A 15264-nucleotide genomic window follows, 5' to 3' on the forward strand; every position below is an offset into this window, starting at 1 on the left:
TAGCGCACTTCAGTCGTGCTGTCAACTTGATAGATCTGGATTGTTCTGACTGTTCTACTCTTTGTGAGTGTAGTACTTCCTCCAATCGTGGACATCTTTGAATCCCAAAACCTCTCGGATTTTCTTGTTGGAGAGGGGCGCCTCCCACTTGCCCATCTTCCGCGTAATGGGTGTATTGGGACAGTGCTTTTTCAAAAACTCCTCTGTCGGCACTGTCGTTGTAATAGTGTCGTTGGTGGCATTAAACACCTGGAACCCGAGCCCGCTCTTTGCAACGCACAAGTCACAAATTTGACCAAGGTCCCGAGCATCGATATAGCTCCAAGCATTTCTTTTTCTTGTCTCTGGTTTTCCCACGTGTCGGGGAAAATTGCTCTCGTATTCGTGTGGCTCAATCACGTTGCCGATCACCAAGGCGTAAATATCGATATTGAACCGTCGGGCAAAAGTCCGAGCGATACGCTCTCCGGTCAATTTGCTGCAGGCGTACGTATCCTCTGGATTGCGATCGTACGTATCCTCCTCAAGAGGGAAAGAATGGTAGTCATCGTCCCCTTGCGTGAAGCAAACACCATAGGTGGTCTCGCTGCTGGCAATGACAATCTTCTTCACACCCAACTTGCACGCAGCCTCGATCACATTGTATGTGCTCATGACATTACCCCGAAAAGTCTCGCTGTCTGGCACGATCATGTTTCGGGCATACGCTGCAAAGTGGATGACAGCGTCGGGAGGCCCAGGGTGTTTCGGCAGACCAAACTCGCTCATCGAAAACAGCGAGGACAGTGCGTTGAACACTTGACCGCCATCGGTCAGATCTGTCTTCATTGTGTATACATTCTTTCCTGGAGGGATATGGTCTTTTGGGAAATCCACCAGATCCAAGTTCAGAACCTGGTGTCCTTTGTTCAACAAGTACGGAATGCAGTGACGTCCGGCTTTCCCGGAGCCCCCGGTGAAGACGATTCTTTTACCTAAGGAAGTAGACATATTCTCGGGTGCAAGACTGCAAGCAATGTCGCATGCAGATGGAAATCAGCTCTAGAGGCAGATAGAAATGGCAGCACCACTGGAAATTTCTGAGAGGTGATGACATGGGGTTCAACCGGGGTGATCACCGATGACATTCCGTGTGCCAGGGACTGTGGTAGCCCAAAGAGGAAGCTCGATGTTTTAAAACACGGCACTTCGCTTTCTTTGCAACTTGTTTGTATCTTGATCGCTCCGGCGCCGGAAATTGAAAATGCTCGATTTTGGTTTGATCTGTGGTTGCAACGCAGGCGCAGGTGCGAGAAAACTTGATTGTGAAGCAGCTCCTGACATGTAAGGACCTGATGAGTATCCCCCCCAGGCATTAACATATGGAGTAACGGGATGTTGTCCTTGGTGTGTCTCGAGATAGGCTGATTGTCCGGCTTCGGAGTGGTGCCTGTGTTGTCGTGGATCTCGAGGAGGAAGATCTGGACGAGCAGACGCATCTTCCCGCCCATACATTTGCTTGAGCCGCTCAGTCTCCTGTTGGATTTCCGCCTGCTTTCTTCGCCGTTGTTCCTTTTCTTCTCTCTCCAAGAGTTGCCTAGTCAAGCGCTCCTCCTCCTCCTCTCTGCGCCGTCTTTGTCTCTCTTCCTCTAGCGCTTGCCTCCGCAATCGAGCAGACTCGGCTTCAATCTCCCACTGTGTCCGTGGATCTGTGGGTGGCACTCGCGGTTCGTGGGTGGGCGAGACTGGCTGATGTCTGGCATCTGTTTGCAGAATTGCAGGGCCGGTACTTGGACTAGCCGGGTTGGATTTCTTGTTCACATTGAGATTAAAGGTCTCCTTCAAAGAACCAAAATACACATCACGGATCACCACAGCTCCAAGCAGGAGGACCACCTCGAAACCTTTGAGATCCTCGATATCTACCCTCTGCAGATTTGGCTCATACAGGGTCAACTCTTTCAAAGCCTTGAATATCGACACAGTGATATCTGGGTCTCTGTGTTTGGCCTTTCCTTCTATATCCGTACTCTTCCCAGACATGAAACATGCCAGATCCTTTGAAAACTTGCTGTCTTTCTTCCACTTGAAAACAATTTTGGGTGTAACCTCTGAAGCAGCCGGGTCGTATTGCGTGCGATCAAGCGCAGACCCAGATGGGGGCCGAAAGGTCTGTTGTGGCATCTCGAATTCCCACGATGCGGATCTGTTGAAGCTCGCAGCCTTGTGCCTCACTACTATCTGTTGATCTGGATTGTAGAGCTGTATTACGAACTCGGAGGGGAGGATGGGTTCAGGAGGGGGTGGGATCGCCCCATTCAACCTGGCTTGTTCGGATAGAGGAGGAGGTTGGGTCCATTCTGGGATGAGAAGGACTTCGGCATAGAGGACTTCGGGACTAAAGGCATCGTAAAGTGCTGCCGCATATCGGTTTCTCGAAGCATGGTTGTCTGGGTCTAGATGTCGTACCGTGTAGAAAGGCTCATAATCAGCTCCATGCTGGGAAAAGAGAAATGTGGACAATTGCTTCGGTTTGTCTTTGGACGGTTTGAGGACAAATGCTGCAACTGTTAGCAATGAGGATGCTGGAGGGACAGACATGCACACGTACTCGGCAGATTCTCATCCAGCATGGCGTTCCTGAACTTGTCTGTCGTGGTGCCCTTGTGGTGCCAGTGACGAGGGTGTCTTGTGGTAAAACAGACACGCTGATACTCGAGACGACTCTACAGTATTGTAAGACTTTGTGGTTGACTACTCGGTATAGATTTGAAGTCGAGGACGACACTCACAGGCGCAACCGAGTCCGATTGTTTGCGCCCTCTTGCGAATATCAAAGACACAGCCACGCTTCGTCAGGGCAAAGCACACGAGGTCACGTCCTCAACGTGACTCCGGCTTGTTAGGCGCCGCAGCCTGGAGGCTGTGCGCCCCGTGGGGCTCGCGGTTTAGGTACGTCGACGATCCCGAACCTCCGTTTGCAGTGGATCATTATTACTGGGTCGCTATGTGCTTGGAGGGACTACGGTGAGCTATCCATTCACCTTTGCAGTAACTTGGTGCCGCATCAGTATCAGTATTTTCCCCACACTATCCATGAATACTAGGTACGGTAGTATACCAGTACAGTGTATGGATATTCTACGAGCAAGACGCGCGTACTCGGTACACAGCTACGAGTACACGACCAGCCATTGACCACAGCCCAGCCTTCTAAAATGGAATTTTCTTCAGTTTACAAAAGACGCTGCGTCAATCGTGTTCACGCAGTGTTGAATATATATAGTTGATGAACCCGTTTCCAAAACTGCAGTTCAACCTCTTGTGGCTATTGAAGTCGCAATGCCTCTTCATCAAGGACACCGAACAGGTTTTCCACCTCTTTCAGCACGTCCTCTATCCCGAGGCCCAGCTGGCCCGTGACTAGTGCATACGTGTACAAAAGGCTATAGTCCTCATCTTTGGTCCTTTGTTCGTGTGCGTCAGCCTGTCTATACTCGAAAATCTTTGCCAGGAGCCTGTCCCGTGTATTGTCAATGCTGGGCAACGCGTCACTCGTGATTGAATATTCCAACTTCATCGAACTCGCGAGAACGCTGAACAAGTGACTGATCCTCCGGCACAGCTGCGCTCGTTCCTTGGCTGTGGCTTTCAAGAGTGCCTCCTCTCCTGGGGAGGTGTTCAGATCTTTTAGGATCACCTCGTTCATGGCGTGGAATGAACCCAGCATCTGCTCAGTACTGTTGAGAATCCGGCCATAGGTCGCATGCGGGAACGGCCGTCGGAGCTCAAACTCGCTTTTGGATGCCTCTGCCAGGCCTCGGAGCTTAGCTAGAAATCTTTGCAGATACAACTCCTCCCGCAGGTTCATGTAGCGATCTGGAGGGATACCTTCGGTCAGCGTGGCCAGTGGATCTCTCTTCCAGATTAGACCCATGCGTAGCCACAGTAGTGCAAGGCCATCTTTCAGCTTTTGCCGAGCCGATATAGGCCAGACAGCGCGTGTAATGATCAATCCCCATATGCAGCCAGAAATTACGGCAACCACCCGATGTCCGGCGATTGCAAGGATCAGGGGATTCTTTGCGGCATCCTCTTCGTCTCCATCATCATCATCGTTGTCACGACCAGCGAGACTGTACGCGTACAAAGCACTGAGGTTGTATGTCAACATGATGAATCGTCCCATCGGGCCTTTGCCTTTTCCAATGATGATATACGCGGTCCAGTACGCCATGCAGACCCCAAAAAGACACAGGATGAAGGGATTGTCGTGCGATATTTCCCAGGCGGCTATTGCGAGAACAGCTCCAAGACAGGTTCCGAGCACCCGGGAGTAACCCGTCGTGTTGGACGCTCCGATTGTCATGCTGCACACAAGCATGTAAGAGACCAAGCCCCACTCCCCTCGCCAGTGCTGGTACAGTGGGCGTGTCGAGGAGAGGAAACTTGGAAGTGCGTACAGAAGAGCGCCTAGGCCGACCTTAATTGCAAACCTGATATCGTCACGTCGAAAAAAAGATGCTGCAGCGTAGAGGTAGCGGAAAAATATTTGTTTGAGGCGAGGTTGATCAGGCCACTGGGGGACATTATGCTGTGGAGATACATTGAGCTGCTTGTCGCTAACCTTGACTTCAAATTCATCCGAACTTTTGGCCAGTTTTGCAAAATCAGGGTCGAGTCCAGCCAGTTCTGTCTGGGTGTATGGTGAGCGCCAAAACTTCAGCCAATTCCACGTCTTCCCGAAAGGGTGCTCGTCAACCTCGAGCTGGAGCTCGTCGAGGATGTTCAAATATTCTTTCACGGATTCAGCCACTTCCACCAAGGAGAATGAAAAGTGGCCACAGCAAGCAGCGGCATCCTCCCAGTCAGCTTGAACAGGCATTGGTCGAGATCGAAACATGTCCTTCTGACTATATACAGCCAGGATTGCATCTTGCCGAGACTGCTTGTACAACCCCAATGCTCGATCAAGACTCATTTTGAATTTGGGGTTGGTGGAAACGATGTATCGCTTAGAGGCATCAAAGGGGCAGTCATCCAGGATTTCTTTCAAAGTGAAAGCCAAAGATCTCATGGAAGGCCCAAGGTTTTCGATGAAAAGCTCGAATATTTGCGCCGGTGATCGAAATGGCAGGGGAGTTGGACCTGACAGCGATCCAGTAAGCGGCCTGCCCAACCCTTGGATAGGCGAGGATGGTGCAGAGTAATTAAACCATTCTCGCTCGCCCATGGTGACTTTGGAACTCTCCATTGAATCCATCCAATGTGGTGTAAGAGTATTCTCTGCTGCGAATTGCGCGGAACTAAAGGCCGGCTGCTTGGTCACGACAAACTGCATGGCTGCAGCACTCCGAAGGCCGCCAATGCTCTGCGAAATCCGCTGGAGACATTGCGCCAGCCTACCCTCAATCAGAGCTTGTCTCTCGGTGCCCAACAAGTAATGTTCGTATCTTGCTTCTTTCAAATTTTGTGGAATGGTAGAGGAAAGCTTTTTGTGCTGATCACTAATGCTCTGAAAGACGCTATCTTCCAGTTCTGCCTCATCGCCAGATAGAAAGCTGCTCGTAATCAAGGCAAGCATGTCCGCATGTGTATCAGTCACCTGCAGGAGGTTTTTCCTCAACTTGTGTCTGGCTGATATGGGGAAAATCAAGAAGGAAACAAGCATAGTGGCTATCACACCAGCGACGATCATCTTGAGGATTTGCGCGATAGACTTTGTCGAGTAGTCACCGGCCTGAATGGCGCCTTCTTTCGTGAGGATGGTGACCAGGCTCAGAGATGCAAGGGAGCATGCTATGTTCACCAGGGGATCATTCCTCCTCAGCTTGATCCATCCGACAAATCCAAGACCGCCTCCAACAAAGACAACCAGAACAATAGCGTGTCCAAGCTCAATAAGATGAACAGTATCTGAAAAGAAAGCGGCGACGGTCATGCTGAGGAGCGACACGACGGCCACGTAGAGGAATGCGGACGTGGCCAGCAGAAGAGCATCCAGCATACTCCCAAGGGATCTCGCTGGGTGAAAGTACACCGTAATAGTGGCTACCATGTGTTTCGAGTTCTGTCTCCCGAACAAGAGGCTCAACCGGGGAACAAATGTGGCCAGACTGCCCAAGAAGTATGCCAGTGCGCATTTGAAGATCCCCTTCCCAGTGTCCGACAGCATGAACTGTTTGGCCCGACCCGCCCATTCCAAGCTCTTTGACGCCCACGAGCCATGATAGGGTCCGGGACAACCTGGGCTTATTTCTTCGATTTGTCCCAGTAAAGGAGTGGTGTCGTCCACGGCGTGGTTAAAGACATCGGGACGGTCGAAGTTATGGAGGGTAAATGTTTTGCTTAGCCGTTTGCCCGTGGCGGGATCGATATAGGAAGATTGACGAAGCTAACATGTATGATATCAGTAGCACATTCCCACGGTGGCTTGTCTAGACGTACGCTGGCTCTGGGATTCAGATTGAATGTATTTCTGTCGAAATCTTGGCCATCTGCGGCCATACTTTAGACAAGCTTCGGCTGCTTGTTAGGCTACCCGGACGACCGACCCCGAGATGAGATACAGGCCATATCAATGTGACCACATAGTGAGATAAGGATAAATTGAAGTGATCTCTCCAAAGAGAAGAGGATTCAAGTTGTACATGATTGCCTTTGGAAATTATGGATTGGTTTGTTTACGGTGGGTGCGGCGAGTCGCCTGAGAAGATGACATCAATCACGGCCCGACATTCATCCGGCATCTCGTCCATCGTCCGCGAGAACGACAAAAACTCTGGAATAGTATATTTTATCTCCTCGACTCTACTTTCTCCTGGGCTCAAGCTGTCAATGGAACTGATTTGGTCCCTACTAGAGACGATACGCTTAACTCCCAAGACAGAAGAGTAAACAATAGAGTTAGCCATCGCTGTAGTCTGTCCAGTTCGATATCCAAGCTTGATATCCTTCACCCTCAGTATCCTAGAAATCAATATTTCACGCATCCTCACGGGTAGACCATGACCGCCCACTTTTCACTGGCCCACGATTTGACCATGATTGCCCAGAGTTGTCAAAATCGCATAACAAGCCTCGAGAATAGAACAAGGGAAAGAGGGATAGGTAGAAGGGGGGAGAGAGAACGTAATCGTAGCTGAGCTGGTACACTGAAAATATCGAATCTTGGCATCTTCCCTCATATTGCCTTTAGCCGCGCCAGATATTCCGATATTCTCATGATATATATTCATCTCTATAATTTTGCTCTTCCCTTTGTTTTTGGTCTGTTCAAACACGAGGCCAGACAACCGACTGCGCGTCGACAGGGACTTCTGCAATGCCAATGTACGACGCCCACGCTAGACCTCCCGAACATATGCGAGAGCTTTTCAAATTATGGCGGAAACGGTCTGCACTTGAAGTTGAAGCTGATCAGCACATCATTAACCCACGAGAGCCAGATGTCAATAGAGTCTCAGCTTTACCGGGGTCTGAAGTTCTTGGACAGGCCGATATGGAGATTTTGACCACGGATTTTCTCGATAATGCCGCAGACATTGCAGCCACGGGGGCTGAAGACGCTACTTTACCACCACGAATAGCCTTTGAGGTGAACGGACTGCCTGGTTCGTGCTCGCTCTGTTGCTTGCGATGTCACGACACAAGCTAACTTGAGGTAGGTCTCAAAGTGTTTCCTTCCCTCTTGCCTCCTCGACTCCAAGTTGCCTTGCTAGACAGGCTCCTTCATCGTGATCTCTCTAATCCCGTGCACAAGACCAATCTCAACTACCACCACCATATCACCTACCTGCGAAACGCAGGTACTTCATCTTTATCTTCATTCTTCGCTGCACGTCTCGATAATGTTATCTCCCCGAAGGATTCTTCGACTCACAGACCAATGACCATGGCGCAGATGCTCGGAACCAAATTGCGCTGGGTCACATTGGGAGGTCAGTATGACTGGACGAACAAAATTTATCCTGATAACGAGCCGCCGCCTTTTCCCAACGATATCGCCGCTCTTCTAAAGAGACTATTTCCTGCCGTTGACGCCCAGGCCGCAATTGTCAATTTCTACAGTCCTGGAGACACCTTGAGTGTGCACCGAGATGTTAGTGAGGCATCCGACAACGGCCTCATCAGCATCAGTTTTGGTTGCGACTGTATCTTCCTTGTTGGCGGCGACGATAAGGCTGATGCTATAGCCATTCGGTTAAGGTCTGGGGATGCAATTCTCATGTCTGGGGAATCCAGATATGCCTGGCACGGCGTGCCGAAGATCCTCCCGGATACCTGTCCTCCCTGGCTGCAAGACTGGCCAGATACGGGCCACGATGGACTATACCAGCAATGGCGAGGGTGGATGAGTAAGAAACGAATCAATCTCAATGTCCGTCAGATCACCGAATGACGCTCAGGCGATTGACGGCCAAAGACTTGTGATGATGGTGCAAACTGCCCGCTCGGAGTGATGGAATCATGCCTAAACAGGCAGGAGAAGTCTGTCCTCATTATCAATTTGTTCCCACCAGTAATTGGAGGTAGAGGTGGAGATGTGCGTCTCCAAGCAGGAACCATTTGAGGTGCCCCCTCAAATAGCCAAACCATCTCGCGAGGGGTACAGGACGACACGCTTTCGAAGAGTCGTACCCTCTACTCGTCAAAGATATTCAGATATACCGTCTGGCTTCATTTGTGTCTGCCATCATGGTTGCCGATTGGGAATCCCGTGCAAAAGCAAAGAGAGAGGCCATTCTGAACTCAATTCCAGAGAAATGGCGACTTCAGAAGATTCCTAGCCCGGAAGAGCAGAAAGACGTGACTGGCTCCTACATTCAGCAATTTCTCGCTGAGAAAGAAGTCACGATCACCGAAACAGACGCGGTCGGCATTGCGGAAAAGGTCGCAGCGGGCGCATGGACTGCGGTTGATGTCACACAAGCATTCTGCCACAGGGCTTCGCTAGCTCACCAGCTGGTTAATTGCCTGCACGAGACCTTCTTTGATGCTGCTCTGAAGTCCGCCAAAGCACTTGATGAGTACTTTGCGAAGAACAAGAAGACAGTTGGACCTCTTCACGGAGTTCCTGTGTCGCTGAAAGATCAGTTCCATGTTAAAAACGTCGAAACTACGATGGGATATGTTGGCTGGATCGGGACTTTTGAAGGCAACGCCAATGACCCTCGCAAGGGCCAGTATGAAAGTGAAATGGTGAGAGAGCTCAGAGCTCTCGGTGCAGTGCTGTACTGCAAGACCAGCGTACCGCACACTCTGATGAGTGGGGAGACCATCAACAACATCATTGGCTATACTTGGAACCCGAAGAATCGCTATCTCTGTTCGGGTGGAAGCTCTGGGGGTGAAGGAGCGCTGATTTCTTTGAGGGGATCGCCAGCTGGATTTGGTACCGACATTGGGGGTTCCATCCGCATTCCTGCGGCGTTCAATGGGCTTTACGGCATTCGTCCCTCATTCGGAAGGCTGCCATACGAAGGAATGGCAAACAGCATGGATGGACAGAACACTGTTCTCTCCGTTGTCGGCCCTCTCGCCACTACCGCTCGTTCCGCTCGACTGCTCACAAAAGCTATCCTATCCGAAAATCCCTGGCTTTACGATCCATTGACTATCGACATGCCGTGGCGTGATGCCCAAGAGCAAGCAATCCATGATATTGTTAAATCTACTTCACAGGGAAATCGACTGAGCTTTGGAGTACTAACAACGGACGGCATTGTGAACCCTCAGCCGCCGGTAAGTCGAGCGGTGTCGATGCTCGCAGACGCTCTCAGCAAGGCAGGACACCAAATCATCGAGTGGAAGCCACCGTCACACAAAACTATACTAGATATAACGTTCAAGACATGGGGATACGATGGTGGAAAGGATGTGCACGATGCCTTTGCACTTTCTGGCGAGCCTATGTCTCCTCAAATCAAGATGAGTTTTGGTGACGGACCGAAGCCGGAAATGACTGCCTCACAGATCGCCGCTAACAATGTTGAGAAACGGAAATACCAGAAACAATACATGGATTATTGGAATAGTACCACTCAGTTGACATCGACCGGTCGACCTGTGGATGCGTTCATTTGTCCTCTTGCGCCATACCCGGCTGCCAGACCCACATTATACAAGTATTACGGATACAGTGTGTTTGTCAATGGGCTTGACTATACAAGCGTTGTCGTACCTGTGACCATTGCGGATAAAAACATTGACAAGTATGCGGATGGATACACGCCCATCAACGAGCAGGACAAGGAGGTTTTCGAAACTTATGATGCCGACTTGTTCGATGGAGCCCACGTCAGTGTGCAGATCGTCGGGCGCAGGTTCACAGAAGAGAAGATGTTGGCAATTGCAGAATATGTGGGCAGTTTGGTCGGGAAATAAATGGGGGACACACCGCTAGCGAGAGGAAGGACGACAGACAACTCGATTCAATATTTGTACAGGTTCTTCTTGTGATACACAGAGTCGGAGCACAATGCTTCACTCGGCTGGGACGTTGTCCAGCCCAATGTCTTCCAAGCATGCCCACAAGTCCGGTCCGATCAGTTCCCGCAATCTGCTCTCTTCTTCGGACAGCTCGTCGTCCAGCAAAGGGGTGGGCGCTTTGCCTGAACGTTTCTTCTTGCCCTTAGACAGTTTTTTTTTTTTCTGTTTGGTGTCTGCCGGTGTTTGTGGCTCCGGTATCCGTGACATTGCGTCGCTGTAAATATTTTCGAGGATCTGATCGAAGTCGACGTTCTCGTTAGCCTTCGATCTTTCCCCACCTGAGGCTTTAGAGCCAGAAGGCTTTGGATCCGACTTCAGTAGCGGGCAGCTGATAGTCTCATTGGGAAACACAAGTTTAAATTCTGCACTCCCAAGAGGGTGTGAGTTGATGGGATACCGACACTGGCTCGGGAAGTCACAGCATTCGCAGCCTCTTGCGACCACCTCACTCTTGAGGGTTCTGAGAACTGCCCGGCGCCATGTTCCCCAAGCCTTCCAGGCCGCATAGTCGAACTCAGAGGAACACGCCCGAGGCCTTTTCATTTTCCTCAGACTGGGCCGATCTGTCTGGCCTGAACAGTAGTAGTGTCCATCAACCAGGCATCGGCGTGTTACGCCAAGAGGATATCGTGAATGGCACAGGTGGCATATCCAGACCCATGGTAGCGGCTCGTTTTGTGGTGGAGGAGGAAGAAGAAGAAGAGAAACAGACTGTCGGTCGTCATCGTCAGGGTCATGATGGACAAAGTACTGGGCGGGGTCGAAAGGTGGCACTGAGCCGGTAGACGGAGAATCTGGTCTATATGTTGGCGCCCTGGGTGACCGCACTCCCTTATCCGATTCGAGGTTGTGACAGGACGTATCCAATCTGGGACTAGGCATTGTGTCCACCTGCTCAATCACTGAGTACTCGGTGGATTTATTGCAAAACGGAGGAGCGAGTCTCGAAATCCTGCTGTATTGGACGGTGATGTAGAAGATGGTACTTACTAGAGGGACATCTGGACACCCGCAGCATCAGATCGTTCTTTGTCATAACGCAGAACAATGAGACCGAGATAGGTTCGGAATAGCGTTGTGACCGCGATGGATCCCTGGGGAACAGGACAATGAAAACGAAGTTCTCACTAGTTGTAAGACAAAGAATATGCTTGTACGGGCGCAAGTTTAGGCACATCAGAAAAGAACACCCGAGACGAACGATCGATGATGACGGGAAACCTGCCTCACTTTGTCAGGAACAGCCAGACAGCATACCACTCGCAATAGAAATCCCTGTTCGAACATATGGATCGGCCAGCAGGGTTCGCTCTGATGCATTGGATCTACGACTTAAAGGGTTGCTGAAAGGTCCAAGTCTTGATAGGCTGCATAATGTACACTACACTGTATAGATGCAAGGTGGTCCTAGAATTAGACTGCATTCTGAATTTCTTTGGTGTCTTTAAAGGGAGATGGTTCTTCAATATCAACATAGGAACAGTTAGATATGCAGTCCTCGACACATTGATCATGTAGAAGGTTGAATTAAAGGTTCTCCAGTTGTCACCAATCTTTAGAAATGTTGACAAGGCCGGAAGACGCAGGGACAGGCTGCGCACCCAGGCATCTGATACATACGAGGAAGCACTTTCTACTAAGATCACTGATCGTATTTTAGAATCTTTGAGACGGCTTCCACCAGTTAAGCAGGAGTCTTAATTGAGTAACCTATGGGTGGTCCTCTCCGAAGGCACGCCACTAGGAGTTTAAAGAAGCCTACTCATCCACTACATGTCATACATGTCTCAGTCTCCCTTCAGCCTCGCTATCAATTTGAGGTGACTCAGTCAATCAGAAATCTAAACGATTGGCCGTCTGAGGCGCAAGTTTGTCTTGGATGACGACGCCCCACTTTACTTTACCGCAAATAGATACCCTACACGTGAATACCCAGGCTGCCAAGGAATTTCTCTGGCATTGATTGGATATCTCAGATGTCACGTGACTAAAGTATCCACATATGCAAGGCTAAAGCGCCAGCCTCGCCATTCCCCAATCCGCTAACGCATTAGCTCAGTGCCAGCCTCGTCGTGTCTAGACCACCTATCCTGCCACGTCAACAGTAGCCAACCACCCATATGCAATACCCAGCCATCGTATAATGAGTCCAGAACGGCGGCGAGGCTGGTCCTCGCGCTTGCGGATAACTACATGTAGGCCTTGGAGTGCTCAACATTCTTGGTAGCATTCCATCAACCTTTGACAACCTCCCATTGCACAAAAGAAACCCGAAGCTTCACCTACACTACACAGCTGGTTGACATTGCATTCCTGATACAGGATCCCTCATTGTTTCCCCAGCAATACACCCCTACACACTTATCCAAGATTGATTCCACGGCGCCGCAAACGTTTGTTTTCCCGTTGAGTTGGGGTCCTTTGCCGAGCATCGCGTCACCTCCTCTGTCGCCGCGACCGCTCTCCCCTCGCAGTCACCAGTCCGAACCGGTTCCCATCAGGAAACTCCCCGACAGCACTTCGCTCCTCTGTGGACCTCGACTCAGCCCGCCTCCCCCTGTTCGATTTCGCACATTCACCTCTGCGGGACACGCACGCACCCAGAGCGAACCCTTTCGACCACCCGGCAACTTAGCCTCAATCGGCGGCCACTTTCGACCCCAGCCTCCCCCATCTCTCACTCAACCTCTAGTCGATCAGCATCATGGTGCAAAGAAACTACGTGATTGCGATCATTGTGATCTGCCTCTTCGTTGTGCTGGCCATTGTGGGTTACGCCATCTACGCGATCCAGAACCGAGTCAGCCTGTTTGCGAAACGGGAGAAGGAGATAGAAGAGGGAGAAGAAGAGGAATAACGCTCTCGGAAACCCCGCGCGCCCGCAGGCGTGTACGTTTTCAACTTGATGAAGATGATGATCTCGAAAAGAAAGTTTTGGCGAACGCAAGGTTGGTTTCGGGATTGCTCTATTCGGAAGATGAGCGGGATACTTGGTTTTAAAAAAAAGTACAATGGCGTTCTAGCATGATACGATGAGCGCTTTTTGTTGGGCGCAGCACTCGACGGATGTGTCATGATATACTATTTGAAGACAGCGAATGTAGATATGGTCAAGATTGAAGTAACAATATAATTTTTTCCATGGCGGATTGCGGTCTGTCCATCTTTAAAGGTCTGAAATAATGCTGATATTTGCCTTTGGGTTTCTCCCGCTCTTTCGGCGTTCATCCGCACTGGTCGGTGATTGTCCATTAGACAAGCCGTTCATGCCAATGCCTGGTTCGCTCTGCGTCTTCTTGAGCTCTCCAACCTTCACCACCGGTGTGCCTCCACCGGCGCCACCAGCTCCGTCGACAGGTGTCAGAGCTTGAGGCATGCGACGGTTTTTGTCTTCCTTCACATGCGCTTTCCACTTATTGACCAACTTGTCAAAGTCCCATTTGTCGCCTTGCCTTGTATTGACATTCTCGCTTGGCATGGATGCCATGTCGCCAGGTGCGTCGGCTCTGGCTGATCCAACGGGTGCCTTGTTTAGGCTCATCAACCGCAGTTCTTCGCGCATTGAAGACCCAAATGTTTTGCGCTCGGGCGGCCATAACGCCATTTCGCGTGGCCATTGGCAGCGGGAGAGGTACTCTACCTGTTGCTGTAACTGATTTGCCTCTTGCTGTAATCTCTCAAGTTTCTCCTCCATCTCTTGTACTTTCTGCTGCTCGGTGTTGTACGCCCTCAGCAACTCCACCTGCCACAACAGGTTACGAATCTCTGTTGGATGTGCCATCCAATTTTGAAAGCTTGCCTCCAGATGTGAGAGGGTAGATTCGGTCCATTGCGTCGCACTTCGTGTTAGGAAGTCCGCTTCCTCGGCAATATTGGAAGTTGTGGGTTGCGCGAGGCGCAGGGTCTGCCATTTCCAGTGATCGATTGTCGAGGTTAGCATTTGACGTAGAGGCGCAAGTTGGTCGGGGCCAGGTGGGTTAATCGGAATGGACTGTGGCGTGGAGAAGGGAGAAGCCTGGAACAAGGTTGCGGGCGCAGGCAAGACCTTTAAGCAGAGTGAGGGAAACGTCTCGCTCTGCACATCAAATTTGAAGGGGGAAGGCTTGGGAGAGGCATGTTTAGTGGCTGCGCGGAGACAGTCGAGGACCTCGCGCAGAGCGAGTTCGAGAGCTCGAGTATTTTCGGCATTGTTAGTGTGGTTGAGGTCTTGGGCGTAGACGGAGAAGCTGCGCTTGGTTCCAGAAGGGCTGGATACCACAGCAGGAGTAGGGGGAGGAGCAATGGCGGTAGCGGCAGCAGTGACCGGCGAGTCGAGGGTGGTTGGATCTGTAATCACGCCCGTAGCCTGCCAATTGAGTCTGTTCAATCGTACGTGCATACCACCAGGAGGGAGGCGATTGAGTTCAACGGCGGACGAGATGAGCGTGCCCGGCTGTGGAGCTATACTGGGACCTGGCGATGCCTGTGATGATCGGGTACCTTCACGCTCATTCTTGTCCTTGTCCCGTTTGCTGCTCCTGGCAGTGCGGCGCGTGATGCCTCCTCGTAGCCTTCGGATTTCCTCCACATCGTGGACTCCATCTGGTTTTTTCTTGGAGATAAACTGATCAAGATGGCGACCGAGAGAGGACGAGGTGAATTGCTGGTGACAGTATGGACATTCCTTGTCCTTGACCGCAGGTGCTTTTGTAGGTGGATGCGCCGCGTTCGGCTCTTCGGGCGATTCTGGCTCTTGTGATGCTTCGGATGCAGGAGACTCGGCCATTTTGCGTGATCCAACGTCGCTGCGACATG

General features: G+C 50.9%; 6 protein-coding genes across 6 annotated transcripts; 2 read left to right on the top strand and 4 right to left on the bottom strand.

Annotated features, from left to right (window-relative positions):
• Positions 1-54: 54 nt before the first annotated feature.
• Positions 55-828, bottom strand: AYO21_09829 (hypothetical protein; the record flags this gene model as incomplete). The annotated part of the gene is made up of 1 exon (XM_022659758.1): positions 55-828. The coding sequence occupies one exon, from the start codon at positions 826-828 to the stop codon at positions 55-57; it is 774 nt and encodes a 257-aa protein (XP_022507921.1).
• A 345-nt stretch (positions 829-1173) lies between these two features.
• AYO21_09830 (hypothetical protein) lies at positions 1174-2580 on the bottom strand (the record flags this gene model as incomplete). Its single annotated transcript, XM_022659759.1, has 1 exon — positions 1174-2580. One exon carries the CDS (start codon positions 2578-2580, stop codon positions 1174-1176), a length of 1407 nt encoding a protein of 468 aa, XP_022507922.1.
• Positions 2581-3307: 727 nt separating this feature from the next.
• On the bottom strand, positions 3308-6486 carry AYO21_09831 (hypothetical protein; the record flags this gene model as incomplete). The annotated part of the gene is made up of 2 exons (XM_022659760.1): positions 3308-6373; positions 6427-6486. 2 exons carry the CDS (start codon positions 6484-6486, stop codon positions 3308-3310), a joined length of 3126 nt encoding a protein of 1041 aa, XP_022507923.1.
• An 817-nt stretch (positions 6487-7303) lies between these two features.
• AYO21_09832 (alkylated DNA repair protein AlkB) lies at positions 7304-8380 on the top strand (the record flags this gene model as incomplete). Its single annotated transcript, XM_022659761.1, has 2 exons — positions 7304-7592; positions 7647-8380. The coding sequence occupies 2 exons, from the start codon at positions 7304-7306 to the stop codon at positions 8378-8380; spliced, it is 1023 nt and encodes a 340-aa protein (XP_022507924.1).
• Positions 8381-8676: 296 nt separating this feature from the next.
• AYO21_09833 (hypothetical protein) lies at positions 8677-10365 on the top strand (the record flags this gene model as incomplete). Its single annotated transcript, XM_022659762.1, has 1 exon — positions 8677-10365. One exon carries the CDS (start codon positions 8677-8679, stop codon positions 10363-10365), a length of 1689 nt encoding a protein of 562 aa, XP_022507925.1.
• A 3271-nt stretch (positions 10366-13636) lies between these two features.
• Positions 13637-15235, bottom strand: AYO21_09834 (hypothetical protein; the record flags this gene model as incomplete). Its single annotated transcript, XM_022659763.1, has 1 exon — positions 13637-15235. One exon carries the CDS (start codon positions 15233-15235, stop codon positions 13637-13639), a length of 1599 nt encoding a protein of 532 aa, XP_022507926.1.
• Positions 15236-15264: the final 29 nt, after the last annotated feature.

Source organism: Fonsecaea monophora (genome assembly GCF_001642475.1).
Source record: "Fonsecaea monophora strain CBS 269.37 chromosome Unknown Scaff103, whole genome shotgun sequence".
Lineage (NCBI taxonomy): Eukaryota > Fungi > Ascomycota > Eurotiomycetes > Chaetothyriales > Herpotrichiellaceae > Fonsecaea > Fonsecaea monophora.